Raw genomic sequence first — 16,322 nt, forward strand, 5'->3', positions numbered from 1 at the left:
TCAAATATATTTTGATTTGTTTAACACTTTTTTGGTTACATGATTCCATATGTGATATTTCCGAGTTTTGATGTCTTCAATATTATTCTACAATGTAGACAAATAGTACAAATAAAGAAAAACCTTGAAATGAGTAAGTGTGTCCAAACTTTTGACTGGTACTGTATATACACACACAGAGTATATTCAGAGAAGGTTACCTGGTGCTGAGTACCCATGTTAACTCTCCTCATCAGCCTCCTCTTCTGTTCCACAATGATGCCGTCAATCTTCCTCATCCCGGGGAGGTACAGCTCATCTGAGGGAACCAATTGAAATGGAGAACAAAAAATTATTTAATGGATATGTTTCACATAGCTGTCAATCATTCCAAACCTTGGGGAGGCTAACCAGGGGCATATTCAGTTGAAATATTTTAATACAATGCGCAATGGTTTGTACTGAACGACACACTTTCCTACAACATTGTACACTGCTCTTCAACATTCCTCAAGGTATGTTTGCTCTTGTTTGTTTTGTGTGGTGTGGTGTAGCCTGATCAATAGGGGGTTGAACATTTGAAATCTCAAAACAACTGATCTCTCAGCCACCATAATCACAACTTCCTTCAACTGGTCATTCAGAACAGTACAGTTTCCGTTCAATTAAACGTTAAGCCCTTACTAAACTCTTTACTGACATATTACAGCTGACATGACCACACTAGTTGCTTTTCTCAAATGAGCACAAAGCAACTGCTGAATCAGACACTTTCTTATAACCTTGTTCCAGCAATTAAGGTGAATGCGTAACCAGGCCAACCAAGTCCTGGATTGTGTAAACCATGCAACAGTGTCCCTTTCTATCAAATACATCTAACTCCTAATCAGAATGATTTAGGGCCAAGTCCTCAACTTGGGATACGCATGAGGCAACTTGTACTTTCTCACAAATCATTGGCATATTGCAAGACCTATATTTGAAGTCGGAAGTTTACATACACTTAAGTTGGAGTCATTAAAATCCATTTTTCAACCACTCCACAAATTTCTTGTTAACAAACTACAGTTTTGGCAAGTCGGTTAGGACATCTACTTTGTGCATGACACAAGTAATGTTTCCAACAATTGTTTACTAGCAGATTATTTAACTTATAATTCACTGTATCACAATTACAGTGGGTCAGAAGTTTACATACACTAAGTTGACTGTGCCTTTAAACAGCTTGGAAAATTCCAGAAAATGATGTCATGGCTTTAGAAACTTCTGATAGGCTAATTGACATAATTTGTGTCAATTGGAGGTGTACCTGTGGATGTATTTCAAGGCCTACCTTCAAACTCAGTGCCTCCTTGCTTGACATCATGGGAAAACCAAAAAAAAATCAGCCAAGACACCAGAAAAAAAATTGTAGACCTCAAGTCTGGTTCATCCTTCGGAGCAATTTCCAAATGCCTGAAGGTACCATGTTCATCTGTACAAACAATAGTACGCAAGTACAAACACCATAGGACCACACAGCCGTCACACCGCTCAGGAAGGAGACGTGTTCTGTCTCCTTGAGATGAGAGTACTTTGGTACAGAACAACATGAAAGGAACTTGTGAAGATGCTGGAGGAAACATGTACAAAAGTATCTATATCCACAGTAAAACGAGTCCTATATCGACATAACCTGAATGGCCGCTGAGCAAGGAAGAAGCCACTGCTCCAAAACCGCCATAAAAAAGCCAGACTACGCTTTGCAACCGCTCATGGGGACAAAGATCGTACTTTGGAGAAATGTCCTGTGGTCCGATGAAACAAAAATAGAACTGTTTGGCCATAATGACCATCGTTATGCTTGGAGGAAAAAGGGGGGCGCTTGTAAGCTGAAGAACACCATCCCAACTGTGACGGGGGTGGCGGCAGCCTCATGTTGTGGGGGTGCTTTGCTGCAGGAGGGACTGGTGCACTTCACAAAATAGATGGCATCATAAGGTAGGAAAATTATGTGGATACATTGAAGCAACATCTCAAGACATCAGTCAGGAAGTTAAAGCTTGGTCGCAAATGGGTCTTCCAAATGGACAATGACCCCAAGCATACTTCCAAAGTTGTGGTAAAATGGCTTAAGGACAACAAAGTCAAGGTATTGACCTCAATCCTATAGAAAATGTGTGGGGAGATCTGAAAAGGTGTGTGTGGGCAAGGAGGCCTACAAACCCGACTCAGTTACACCAGATCTGTCAGGAGGAATGAACCAAAATTCACCCAACTTATTGTGGGGAGCTTGTGGAAGGCTGCCCAAAAAGTTTGACCCAAGTTAAACAATTTAAAGGCAATGCTACCAAATACTAATTGAGTGTATGTAAACTTCTGACCCACTGGGAATGTGATTAAATAAATAAAAGCTGAAATAAATAATTCTCTCAGCTATTATTCTGACATTTCACATTCTTACAATAAAGTGGTGATCCTAACTGACCTAAGACAGGGAATTTTTACTAAGATTAAATGTCAGGAATTGTGAAAAACTGAGTTTAAATGTATTTGGCTAAAGTTAATATAAACTTCCGACTTCAACTGCATGTCCATTCCTTCAGATTTGCGAACATTTCTCTGCCCCAAGGTGCATAGCAAAGTTAGGATTCATCCCGAAGAATGGCGGGTAAGTTAGGATTCGTCCCTAAGGGAGGCAGAAAGACAAACTTCAACTCCCTAGATGCTACTGGGGTATAATTCAGTGAGGTGAAACATTCTGAATGTTATGAATAGATCAGACATGATTCCCAATTTTATCACGATAGATAATCATATCTGTTCTACACAATATATGTCTATCTGGACATTCTGTAACTTTTCATACTCCCAAACAGGGCCCTGTTCATTAGAACACATCATGGAAAAAGTAAAATGTTTTGTAACAGAAAACGCAAGTCAGCATTTCCTATTGAACAACTTCCAAAGAGTCCCACCCTGTTTCAGTCCAATTTCTTCCATTTGCTGCCTAATGAATATGACCCAGGCCAATTGGTGTGCATTGTATGTTAGATACAGCTGTTCTTACAAAATATTGGTAGTGTGTGTTTGTGAATGAGTGTGTTCTGCAATCAACTTCTGTGTCCTCCAGGGTTTGGATCATGTCGGGGTCCAGGGCCGTGTGAGTGAGTGAGTGAGTGAGTTCTGCTCTCACTGTCAGTGTCCTCCAGGGCCAAGTACGTGTGTGTATTGTGTCATGTCGGGTCCAGAGGGGTATACTACGACGCTAGTTACCGTAGATCTTTTCATGATTTTCTAAGCCTAGCCAGCTTGAGTTAGCTTCAAAATTCTAGCTCAGGCTTCATCCATGTTAAGAAGGTGGAATTGTATCATGCAACCACCATTAACTCGAGCCAGCTTGTAACTGTGCATTCGTGTTGAACGTGGATAGTCGAACGCCAAAGTCTTCATTGAGACAACGCTGCAATAGTAATCCATGCCACATTTGAATTTTTGCCGAAATCAAAATGAAATGTTATCCTGCAAATACAGCTGGCTATGATGGAAACTAGGCAATTAGAAGTGCCGTCTTTCTTTTATTAAATCATATCATTAACGTCGTCTTTGGTGTGCACAAGCCATTTTCCCCGACTCCTATCCAAAAAATAAAAACGCATTAAGTCATAGAAAGGTTTTACTGCTTGTGAAGTTTCAATCCTGCATCCTAACATTACTAAATGTGTACTGTGATATGCGTTTGAATACTACTATTTAACACAAAATAACATTTGATTAAAGGAGCTATGTAATATTTTAGCATTGTAATTTCAGAAAACGTCCTTCATATGTCTACGGTAATAGTGGAATGATAGTACTGTGAAACACTGTTTCTCCAAAATGCTTATTGGGCCCACACAAAATTGTATTCTAATGGTGCAGCCTTCTTATTGGTCAACAAAAGACGGGCCATCTCTTGCAATGACTACATATATACACACACACACTGAACAAAAATATGTAAAATGTTGATCCCATGTTTCATGAGCTGAAATAAAAGATCCCAGAAATGTCCCATATGCAAAACTAATTCTCTCATATTTTGTGCACTAATTTGTTAACATCCCTTTTAGTGAGCATTTCTCCTTTGCCAAGATAATCCATCCACCTGACAGGTGTGGCATATTAAGAAGCTGCGTAAACAACATGATCATTACACAGGCGCACCTTGTGCTGGGGACAATAAAAGGCCACCAAAATGTGTTGTGTGACAAAACTGCACAATGCCACAGATGTCTCAAGTTGAGGGAGTGTGCAATTGGCATGCTAACTGCAGGAATGTCCACCAGAGTTGTTGCCAGAGAATTGCATTTCTCTAACATAAGCCGCCTCCAACATCATTTTAGACAATTTTTGCAGTACGTCCAACAGGCCTCACAAACACAGACCACGTCTAACTACGCCAGTCCAGGACCTCCACATCTGGGTTCTTCAACTGCGGGATCATTTAAGACCAGCCACCCGGAATACTGATGAAACTAAGGAGTATTTCTGTCTGTAATAAAGCCCAACTGGCTCACCAGTTGGTGGGCCTATGCCCTCCCAGGCTCACTCATGGCTGCGCCCCTGCCCAGTCATGTGAAATCCATAGATAACTATTTTATTTTATTTCAATTAACTGACATCCTTATATGAACCTTAACTCAGTAAAATCATTGAAATTGTTGCATTTATATTTTTGTTCAGTATATGAATGGACAAAGCCATCGATCACGTGACACCATTCATTCCTATTTGAAGACTCAATAGCGCATTGAAGTCAAATGAAGTCAGTTAAGATGGCATCTCATGGAGACATAACATGCGCAGTTTGAGCTACTCCAGGAAGTGACGTTGCAGGCTAGCTCAGTGCTGCCCCTTCTCATTGAGTAACTCACGTTGAAGGCTGACTGGGGTACTACAGGCTTCCATTAGCAACTATTACTAACTTCTTCTGTGTGGCATTTTTAAATAAATCAGTTCATGGACATACTGTACATCTTGTGTATTAGAAGCAATTTTTGGTACAAAAACCATCTTCGAATTTTTTATTTATTTACACGAAGATTGACTACGAATTGGATCCTGTTTTCTGCAAACAATGCCTGTAGTACTGTGGTCGGCCTTGAACTTCAATGGCTTAAATGGGAAGGGGCAGTACTACGAAGGAAGCTAGATCTAATCAGGGTTTTCTAAAGCTAGCCAGCTTCAGTTAGGTGTACATTACAGGTTCAGGTTTCATCCGTACTACGAGGTGGATATTTCTTGTCCACCTGCCGCTAACTCTAGCAGAATTGTATCTGTACGTGCATGTCGCACAAGCTTGTCGAACGCCGAACTCTTCATTGAGACAATGGTAAATCATCAATCCATGGGTGAGTCAGTGCCACATTTTAATTTATTCCGAAATCAAAATAAAATAAAAAAAAGTTATATTCCTTGAAATTGACTGTGCTCTGCTCTCAATGTCTGGCCTCCAGGGTTTGGATCATGTCGAGGTCCAGGGTCATGTGTGTGTGTGTGTGTGTGTGTGTGTTCTGGGCTCTCACCGTCTGTATCCTCCAGGGCTTGGATCATGTCGGGGTCCAGGGCCGTGCTGACCAGCATCTCCACATAGCTCCTAAACATCTCGCGCATCGCCCGGTTGTTCACCCCGCCTTGCACTGGCACTGCACAGAGGTTACACACACACATACAGGGTTTAGACAACACACACACAAACATAGGGTTGGCACAACACCTGTATCAAAATACTCAGGCGTATTATGGTATGGAAACTGAGGAAGAAGGGCATAATGTCATCTTATGTTGTAACTCAGAGTAAAAAAATATATATGCATTTCCAAGCTATAGCACACAATGTAACATACAGTACAAAATAAAAAAGTACAAAAAATAGTGTAGTCTGCATTGTGTGTTCCTATCGTGACAACACTACACACAGCATCTCTACCTAATTGCCAAATATATTCCTGACAGATTTTCTTTTTGTCTCCCCTCCTGAGTCATTCTATTCCATTCATTGAGGGCAGACGGACACCTATTATTCCCCCGACCATCTCATAATCCCTCCACCCAGTTTGAATGCACAAACACATACTTATAGGCTAAACAGATATGGTCTACATTCCAACTGGCACCCTATTCCCTTTATAGTGCACTACTTTTTACCAGGGACCACGGGGCTCTGGTCAAAAGTAGTGCACTATATAGTATGTATGGTGTAGCTATCAAGAAATCGGTACAAAATGGGTTCACAAAGTATCAAAAACATTATGGGCTACTTTCACGGACACAGTTTATGCCTAGTCTTGGACTAAAAAGCTAATGAGAATCTCCATTGAGAATGCTTTTTAGTCCTCTACTTGGCTTAATCCGTGTCTGGGAAACTGGCCCTATAGGCACAAAATGGCTTCTCACTCTCATCCTCACTGGCTGCCTCCTCGGACGAGTCTGAATCAGATGACGAGGGGACCTCCTTCAGCCACTTCTTCCTCTTTTTCAGAGGAGGCTCTACCTTGACCTTGGCTGGCTTCGACTTGGGAGGGCACTCCATCTTCTCTTTCTCCACTCCTCCTTTCTTCTCCTCTTTTCCCTTCCCTCGTTCCATTGTTGCCACTGCGGAGGTCCGTTTCTCAGGCTTCTCCTGAGATGGCTGCACCCTCTTCTCTTTCTCCCTCTGCTTCTCTTTCAACCCCGCGGTCGCCTTTTCTCGCTGTTCCATCTTTGCCCTTGTTCTCTCCCTCGGTTCGCGCTGCACTATCTCACGCGGCGGTGCCACTCGCTGCTCCCTCTCGGCTCGAGGCGGGGTCAGGGTGGTGGGAGGCGGGGACGCTATTTTGGGGAGGGCCTGTCGCCTGTTGAAGACGAGTGGAGATTTGAATAAAGAGAAGGAAACAATATTTCAGATGGCCAGTTCCATAAGCGCCCTCTGCCAGCAAAATAGCTGACTACTAACCCTCATTTTGTGGGGGGTTATGCCCTCGCACCCTCTAGCTGGCTACATTTTTCAGTATGCTGGCTACTTCAGATTTTCTGGAACACACTGGATGGCTAGATCAAAGTGCAAACACCATGTTAGCTCTTTAGGCTAGTATTTTCCTCTTAAACATTGTCCATGGACATTCAACAGGACCGCACTCTCAGAAATGTATATTTGAGCGGCGCAAGTAATAAACCTTCCAAGCCTATCTTTCGGACAGTACTGTCTTATGAATTGTTCAATGACAAGGTGGAAGAAAAACTTTGAGAAGTGAAGGCATAAAAAACACTGAACATGTCTAGATTAGAATTGAATAAATCCCCTAATGGGTACCTCAGTCCAGATGGTCTGTGCCAGGGTCGTCGAGAGCACACTCTCACGTAGTCCTTCTTGTTAACGTTCTCCAGGAACTTGACGTACAGGCGCTGGTACCGCCTCTTGGCATCTCCAAAATAGCCCAGATACTGAGGAAGAGAAAGAGTAGCCATTTTGTTTATTTGGATACCTGATGAGTAGCTGTCAATAAGTACCTATCTTGGGAGCCACACAAATCAATGGGCCTGTTCCAGGTCATCTTTATTGCAGTTGTGCTGCACAGTTTATCAGGTTCCGCAGTCATAAAGTCTCTCAGAGTAGGAGTGTTGATCTAGAACCAGGACCACACAGTCCACTTGTTAAAATCTAAAAAGGCAAAATAGTACGAGAGCTGATCTAGAAACAGTTTGGGCATTTTAGATCTCAGGAATCACATTAATATGATATAAGCACTCTTCTGAGAACTAAGATGACCTGTAATGCAACAAACAACCACACAGACATCATCAGGGTCGTGTTCATTAGGCACTAAATGGAGGAAAAGGTACTGAATCAGGTAGAGAATTTTAATTTCATTTTAATTTTACAAAATGTTTTAAAACATTTTCCGTTGCATGCCCTGTTGATAGACAGAAACATGCATTCTGTGTTGACATCAAGCAGTGACAGTCATGTGGTTGGTGGACAGACGGACTGACTCACGTTGCTGGTGGCACAGAACTGCCTCTCTCCGTCCTTGATCTCAGGGCTGAACTTCTGCAGCAGGGCTTTCTGCACCCTCCAGATGGGGGGAGGCTCTCGACCGGTCTTCAGGGCCAGCTAGGGTTTGAGGGGTGAGGGAGTCAATACATCACATCCTGAACACACACCTACCATATATGAACACAAACATACTCTCACACACTTAACGGAACAGATGGACTATTTTGACAAACCATCAAACGTAGCGACTGTTAAACAGTGATGTATTTTTTACTCACACATTCACGCAAACACACAAATACCTTCATAGTTGCAATGTCTTCCACACGCACCACAAACTCGTCCCTCTCTCGGAAAATGCCTTCACCTCCGCTCTCGCTCTCGTCCTCCTCGCTCTCTCCGGCGATGGCGGCATCCTCCTGCTTTTGAGCCACGTGCAGTGAGGTGACCTGAGAGGCAGGGGCTTCTTCCGGGGATGCGCGGGGCTCCGGTGAGTACTTGGGGAAATCCGTGGCCGGGGATGACTGAGGAAGCGGGGAGGAGAGAGGGAGAGTGGCAGAAGCAGGATGAAGAGGGGAGGGATAGAGAGGGAGGGTTGCGGGAGCAGGATGAAGAGGGGAGGAATTGAAAGGAGGGAGGGGGCTCAGAGGTTGGGACTTCTGCTGTTGTGCTGCTTCTTGTGGCGGCAGGGGTGATGAAGGGAGAGAGAGGGGAGGTAAGGGGGAAGGCGGGGGAGAGGGAGAGAAGGATTGAGCGGGGGAGGCGGAGGGAGGTGGGGGTGTGACTGGTGCCTCCTGGGACTCTGGGAGGGAAGCTGGAAAATGGAGAGAAGTGCTAATGTAATTTCCTTCAAGAATCAATAGGTATATAAAGTATCATTTAAATTAACCAAAACAGCTGTAAAGATCACAGTTGTGGGCCTTTAATATTATTCAGTTCAAACTTGTAGAACTATCATCATAACAATGGGACTATCGTTTCTATTATTCAGTTCTTTACTTTGTGTGCAATAGGAAATCGATTCAAGGACAGAATTTTACAGCAACAGCACAGGCACAGGCTAAAATATGACAAAGTTTTCATTTTCAATCTCAGTTGAACCTCGCAAGGACATGTTTTTCCCCCTCCTTTTGCCATACTGGTATTGGCAATCATCGACGACAAAATATCATCAATATGATCTGTATCGGTCCGGTATTTCCCTTACCTTCTAATTTGGGTGCACCAAGTGTTTCAAACTCTGGCGCCTCCTCTTCCATAACCTTCACTTCACTCTCATTACCCCCTCCTCCCATCTTCCTCTCCTCCTCATCATCATTCTCCTCCATCTCCCGGTCCTCTCGAAGTAGCACAGCCGGCTCGGCCGCCTGGAGCTGGGTGTGAGGGGTGTGTGAGGGGGTCTGGGGGCTGAGGGTGGGGGGCTGCAGAGGGGTCGATGTGTGCTGGGCCTGCCTGGGTTGGGGTTGGGACTGGGGTGGGGGAGGAGGAGGGTGCGGCTGGAAGGCCAGCTGCGGTGTATCGTAGAGAGCCGAGATGGCTGAGGAGATGCTCTTCTGCAGGTCCTGGTTCTTGCCCACCGAATCCTCCTCGTCCGAGGAGAATGAGGGCAGCGTCTCCAGGTTCCTCTTCAGCTCGTCATCCAGGGTGCGCTTGCAGGGGCTGGGGCAGCCAACCAGGGCCAGGCCGCCGTTGCCCTCACCCTCCCCGAATGGAGGCGGCACTGGAGACAAGACACAGAGCCCTCCACATTTGAGCGGTGAGGCGTCACCATGTCCTGATTCCATTCCCACAGGCATTTCCAAGCCCTGAGGTCTCTTTCCCGACTTGAGGAAGTCCATGAAGGAGGCCATGAAACCCGCCTTGGATTCCGAATCCTTCTCATCCACCTGAGGGCGAGAGAGAGGGAGCGGCGGTCGGGAATAAAGAGAAAAAAATAGATTCAGGTTCATTAGAGGGGAAATACTGCTTTCCACTCTTCATTTCACCAACTGAGAAGGGTAACATTGTCACATACAACACAAAGGATAAAACATTTTAAACTGATTCAGTGGACGAACAAATTTAAAAGTCCTTTACCCTTCCATCCATCCCTTCTCCGTCCACTCCATCACTCAGCATCTGGCTGTTCTGCTTGCTCTTGTTCTGGGTCCTGTTGGAGTCTGTCCCTCCGCACGGGGGTCCGGGACTCAGGCCAAGGGAGGGAGCCGAGCCCACCGAGCCGTCCGACAGAGCGGGGTCTGTACCAGACAGAGAGTCTATCCTCAGCAGGTCGTCGGAAGAGGACATGGGGCCGATGGGCAGTTTGATCTACGACAGGATAAAAACGTGAAAAGTTTTGTTAAAACGCTAATAGAGTACAGTAAACTTTGCTATTTCCGCTACCTTAAAGGAACATTCCACTCCAAAATGAAAAGCTGTCAGATGTCATGATGCGTTCAAATCCCATGTCATCAGTTGTGTAGATCCAGATTTATGGGAAGTGGTTAAATCTTGACATTAGACTACTTTAGAGATCTGAAACCTTTTGACAAACTTTGATTTGAAAGTGTAATGTCCCTTTAAGTATAGGCCTGCTATGACATCTATATTTTCCCCTGGGGATTAATCACTCACCTTGAGAGGTGGTATGGGCTCCTGATGCTGTGGAGCCTGGTGGTGGAGCTGATGCTGTTGTTGCTGAAGGTGGTGTTGCTGCATCTGGTCCTTCCTAGTCATCTCCATAAACATGTCATTTCTCCTCACCCGGCATCCACCACCACGGTCCCTGCCCAGTTTACCCTCCATTCCTCCTCCATTCCCCCCTCCTACTCCGGTTCCTCCTCCCATCTCACCGGTCAACATTCCGCAGGGCGTGTGCTGCTCTGGCTGCGGGCGAATGCGAGGCCTACCCCTGGGCCTGGGAGGCCCCTCTCTCTTTTGCTTGGTGGGCTTACGGCCCCTCTTCTTGACCATGTCCTGCGACATGAGCTGGGGAGGGGGGCCGAGGGGGGGGTAACCTGTCGAGTGGTAGAAGTTAAGGTCTCCCATGAGGGGGCTAAGCGTGCCTCCTCCTCCAGCCCCACCTCCTGTCTTACGGCAGCTGGAGACCAGGTCGGGGAGGAGGTCGGGGAGCCGGCGGCTGTTCAGGCGGATATCTGCCGGCTGGTTGTCCTTGTCCTCGTCATCCTCGAACTCGTACTCTTGCGCGTAGCTCTTCTTGGGCAGCGTGTTGGGGTCCCGGCGCTCCTTGAGCAGATGGAACGAGCTCGACTTGAGTAGCTTCTTGGGGCGCGATGAGCAGAAGATTGGTGAGGTGAGGCCTCCAGGACTGACACCAGTACTGCCAGCGCCCCCGCCTGGACTCGAGGACAATTTCCCCGGGCCAGTGACACCCATGCCTCCGGGGCCCTGCAACTGGATCAGGCCCAGCTGCTCCGTATTGACGGTGGAGGGCAGCTCGTGGGTCTTGAGGGAGTCCAGGTCCATGGTGCTGCTGCCTGACTCGGAGAAACCGTGGCAGTACTGCACATAGCCCTGGTCACCGCCGTGGTGGCCATGCATGTCGTAGCTGGTTCTTCCGCTTCCCCCTCCACTTCCTCCACCTGAATTAGCCTTCATGGCCTCCTCATGGCCATCTCCTGGTCCCTCTTTGTTCATCTCCCCCTGCATTGGGCCTGCGCTTCCTCCGGTGCAGCTCGACTTGGAGTAGTCGTCAGAGCAGAACATGTCCTCCATGCCAGGGAAGAAGGAGCGGTCCTCGTCTTGCAGGAGCGAGTCCGGGAAGCAGATGGAGGTGAGCGGGACGAAGTGATTCTGGCTCTGGCCGCCGCTTTTCTCCACGGGGCTGACCGTGTCAAACGGGTGCTGCTCAGAGCGCTGTTGCTGGTCCAATTGGACCTGCTGTCCCAGGGTGAGCTGGGAAGGGTGGGACTGGGACTTCTGTTGCTGTGAGTGGGTGGAAGCTGAGGGAGGGGGCAAGTGGTTGGACAGGGGGTGAGCATGGCCTTGGGAGTGGTGCCCTGAGTGGCTTTGCTGGTGGTGTGAGTTGGGGTGTTGCTGTTGTTGATGGTGCTGGGGGAGGTGGTGCACTTGCGAGGAGGCGGATAAGCCCATATCGGGCTCAGAGAGTAATGAGTGGACCTCTGAGTGTTGAGGGTGGTGGGACGAGAGCCTCTGCTGCTCTTGTTGCATGCGGCACTCTCCGCTCCCTCCACCACCACCACCTCCTCCTCTCCTCCCCTCCACTCCATCCGTACTGGAGGTCTGGGAGAGCGAGCACTCCAGCATGTCCAGGGAGGACACCACCGAGCTCTGCTGTTGTTGCTTGGACTGGCTCTGGTCCTGCTGAGGAGGTCCGTGGCTGTAGTGAGTGGCCACCACTGCGGCCTCCAAAGCCTGGGACTGGAGTTGTAGCTGAAGCTGGGAAGCCTGCTGGGTAGGAGTCTGGTGTTTATTCGGGCCCATTCGCCCTCCGGCTCCATCCATCATAGCTTGTTGTTGGCTCACCGAATGCTGCTGCTGCTGCTGATGGGGCTCCATCTTGTTGCGGGTGGTGTGGGACAGCACAGACTGGAGCAGGTGGGGCGTTTGGCGGGACTGGTGTGTGGGGGAATCCATGAGGGAGGCTGAGGCTTGAGACTGAGGGTGCTGTTGCTGCTGGACCTCGGGGGTCTTGCGTGGGTACACCAGCTCCGAGCGCTCTTGTGGCTTCTTCTGCGGGTCCATGTGAGCGAGGGATTGAAGGTGGGCATGGGAGGCAGTGTGCTGTTGCTGCGGGTGAGAGGAGTGTTGGGAGCCCAGGGAGTGCTGGGTGTATGGGTCGCCCCGGCCGTAGTGCACCACCGATCCCAAAGAGTGGTGGAGGAGGGGGTGGCTTTGCTCAGCACTTCCTCTTCCTTCAATCCTGCCACCGCCTCGTCTGTCATTCCTCTGTTGTTGTTGCTGCTGTTTCTTGAGAGACATCTCCAGCTGTCTGTCTAGGCCAGTAACCGCCCCGCCAGATTCTGTGCTGGAGGTGGCGCTGTGAGTGCGGATAACGCTCTGGAGGTGGCACCTCTCCTCAGAGCTCTTTCCCAGCTCATAGGAAGACAGCCCTTTGCCACCATCTGTGGTGGAGGAGACGGGCTGGGGAGGTGCCTGCTGTTGGGCCGTCTGTTGAGATTGTTGCTGCTGGGAGTGGTGGTGGGACGCCTGGGGCACTGGACTGGCCTGGGCTTGGAAAAGGTGCTGGATCAAGAAGTCATCATCCACGTCCTCTTGAGACCTCTGAGAGCCCACACCTAGCATGCTGTTGGGGTCAGATTTGGTCTTGTTGGAGTTGGGGTGGTAGGACTGGGGCCGAGGGCCTCTGGTGTCAGGGTAGCCCTGAGGGGAGGACATGAAGGTAGGGGAAAGGACAGAGGAGATGTATTTGTTGGAGCCCGTTCCTCCTGGGGTCTTGGTGGGGCAGGCAGGGGCGGGGGAGTGCAACCCTGGACGGATGATCCCAGAGTTGGCCGACGGGGAGGGGATCGACTCAGGGATATGGTAAGATCCTCCTCCGCCACCTCCTCTCTCATTTGCCATACTGCTCGTGGCACCTCCTCCTCCTGAGCCGGAAGTCCCCCCTCCTGAGCTGCTACTACCACCGCCTCCTGAGGTTCCACCCCCAGACGGCCCACCCGACCGTAAAAGTGCGGGGGAGTGGCCTGGGCCGTAACCTATTGACGGACTTCCCTCTCCGCCTAGAGAGGAGGGGAGGGAACCGTAAGCAGAGTCAGTCCCGTATACCGCATCCGCCGAGTACGACTGGCTTTGCCCTCCCAGGCTCCCATAGCCTTTTCTTACTCCGGATGAGCTCAGGTCTTGGGCCTGAGGGGAGCTGAAGCCGCCATAGGACTGGGGGAGGTGGGAGAGAGGGGGCTGACTGGGTGAGTATGACTGGGTCTGCGGTTGCGGCGGTGTTTGGCCTGTGAGGGCAGCGGTGGGGGGTTTCACAATGGGTGCGGGTGAGCTGTAGCTCGAGAGCCTGTGCTTGGGTAAGGGCTGCTGGGCAGACGTGGATGAGGTTGGAGGGGGCTGTTGCTGCTGGGGAGCTGGGGGAGCGCTCTGGGTGGGAGGCTGCTGTCTAGAGGGGCCCGAGCTAGAGCTGGAGGGGGGGATGGAGTTGGAGGGGTGGGCCCCCGAGGCAGAGGAGGAAGAAGAAGAGGAGGTCGAAGAGGTGGAGGACGCAGAAGGGGGCGTGTGAGGGGTGCGGGAGGAGGACACCGAGCTGGCCGAGGAGTAGCCGCTGCTGGAGTTGCTCTTGGCGCCCTTCCCCACTGCTGAAGAGGAGGAGGACGAGTAAGGGGGCTGGATGATTGGCCGATAAACCTGTTCTGTCCGGGACGAGGCCTTGTGGTCCGAGGAGGGACTCTGGTCACCCAGGGGGCTGCAGGAGAGGCCGGCATGCCGGGGGTGGGCTATCTGCTGGTACCCGGCTCCTCCGCAGCTGAGGTACTGCTGCAGGGAGTGGGCTGCCGAGGAGGAGAGCTGTGACTGGGACGGCGTGGGCCGCTGGTAGTGCTTGATTACGCTGTCCTGCCGGGGCACAGCCCTCTCCTGAACCGAGTTAGATTGGGCCTGAGCTTGGGCCTGAGCCTGAGCTTGGGCTGAGGAGAACACTGAAGCATTGTACAACTGGGAGGACTGGTCCTGCAGCTGGGAGGACAGCAGGTTGAACTGATGGGACTGGATGTGTAGCGCCGACGAGGCCTGGGCCGAGGAGGCGGCGCCTGTGGAGTCCTGGGCACCCCGGTAGGCTGCGGCGGGGCCCTGAGAGGACAGGAGGCGGTCGAAGCCCAGGCTGGACTGGGAGGGACCCTTGATGTGCAGCAGAGAGTCGTGGGGGGAGAGGAGTCCGTTGGAGGTAGGGCTGAACGTGGGAGTGTCCTGGAGGGTGGGGAAGGAGCGGCTGGAGAAGGAGGCCGGGTGCTGATAGGCCGAGAGGGCAGAGGAAGAGGGGAAGGAGCCTGAGCCGGAGATGAAGAGCTCGGAAGGGGCAGGGGTGTGCATCGCTGTCAGGGTCAGATAAAGAGAACGATTATTCAACACCCGTCAACTGAAAAAAGCGGACAAGTATGACTAAATCAATTGTAACCCACTCCCCTCCTGTAAAATGTAAAAAGATAAGACAATCCAATATCCAAATGACAACAACATAACCTCAATGCAAATCACTGACACTGACAGTAATCACCGTTCAGAATAAGGCGAGGCGCTACAATGCCGACATAAGAGAGGAATAACAATTCGACATTTAATGGCGTTGGAAATGTCATATTGACTTTTGCAACCCCGTTTTGAATGTCAACACATTAACAACACAGGGCTGGTCAAATGCCTACCTGTCTGCCAGGACGGAGTGCGGAACTGGGAAAGCAGGGAGGAGGCGGAGGGTTGAGGCTGGGGACCCCGCTGGGACTCAAGAGCAGAGATCAGATTCATGACTGAGGCGTCTGGGCCAGAGGGGCTGGCGTGGTGCAGACCTGTGTCAAATAGTCCAGAGAGCCCTGAAAAGACAAATACAACCATGAGTAAACCGTGATGACCATGTCCTTATTTGACAGCAAACTCAACAGGACCCGCTTTCTCAAAAGCATCTTACGGTTAAGTTCATCATTAGAACTGTCATAGGAGCATCGTTAAATCACAGAGCTGTTTCCCCAAAACCATTGTGACTGAAGTTGTAGTTGAAAACGCTTATTATTTACCGACTGCCACAGACCATTCGTAGAAGAGCTAAGTGCGTCGTTTAGATGCCTTTTTGCCACCCTTCCGCATCACTTTATACAAAGAAGAGCTCCGCTAAACATCCGCTAAACTCCGCTAAACATGTTCTGTCACCGCTGATAACTTGAGCATGAAGTTAAAGGATAAAAACATGCTTCAAATAAAAAACAAGATGACCGCATAATAAATTTTAAAAAATACAGTAGGCCTATATATTTAAAATCATATAAAAACACTTTCATGTTCCATTTTGCTAATTGTAGGCTACGGTCTAATTTCTTACCCCAATATACAGTGCATTTGGAAAGTAGTCAGGCTCCTTCACTTTTTCCACATTGTTACATTATAGCCTTATTCTAAAATGTATTTTTCTTAAATTCGAAAAAATAAATAAATGAAATATAACATTTATAGGTATTTAGACCCTTTACTCAGTACTTTGTTGAAGCACCTTTGGGAATGATTACAGCTACAAGTATTCTTGGGTATGTAGCTACAAGCTTGGCACACCTGTATTTGGGGAGTTTCTCACATTTTTTCTCTGCAGATCCTCTCAAACTCTATCAGGTTGGATGGGGAGCGTCGCTGCACAGCTATTTTCAGGTCTCTCCAGAGATTG

General features: G+C 48.9%; 1 protein-coding gene across 1 annotated transcript in view; it reads right to left on the bottom strand.

Moving 5' to 3' along the window:
- LOC129854159 (proline-rich protein 12-like) overlaps positions 1-16,322 on the bottom strand; it is a 44,871-nt gene that overhangs the window by 7,964 nt on the left and 20,585 nt on the right. The window contains exons 3-12 of the mRNA XM_055920928.1: positions 15,319-15,483; positions 10,589-14,988; positions 10,052-10,282; positions 9,183-9,861; positions 8,278-8,789; positions 7,976-8,092; positions 7,292-7,422; positions 6,397-6,833; positions 5,526-5,645; positions 201-298 (exon numbers count right to left, since the gene is read on the bottom strand). Coding sequence (XP_055776903.1) covers positions 201-298; positions 5,526-5,645; positions 6,397-6,833; positions 7,292-7,422; positions 7,976-8,092; positions 8,278-8,789; positions 9,183-9,861; positions 10,052-10,282; positions 10,589-14,988; positions 15,319-15,483 — 6,890 coding nt within the window. The remainder of the gene's footprint in view (positions 1-200; positions 299-5,525; positions 5,646-6,396; positions 6,834-7,291; positions 7,423-7,975; positions 8,093-8,277; positions 8,790-9,182; positions 9,862-10,051; positions 10,283-10,588; positions 14,989-15,318; positions 15,484-16,322) is intronic.

This window comes from Salvelinus fontinalis, chromosome 1 (assembly GCF_029448725.1).
Source record: "Salvelinus fontinalis isolate EN_2023a chromosome 1, ASM2944872v1, whole genome shotgun sequence".
Taxonomy (NCBI): domain Eukaryota; kingdom Metazoa; phylum Chordata; class Actinopteri; order Salmoniformes; family Salmonidae; genus Salvelinus; species Salvelinus fontinalis.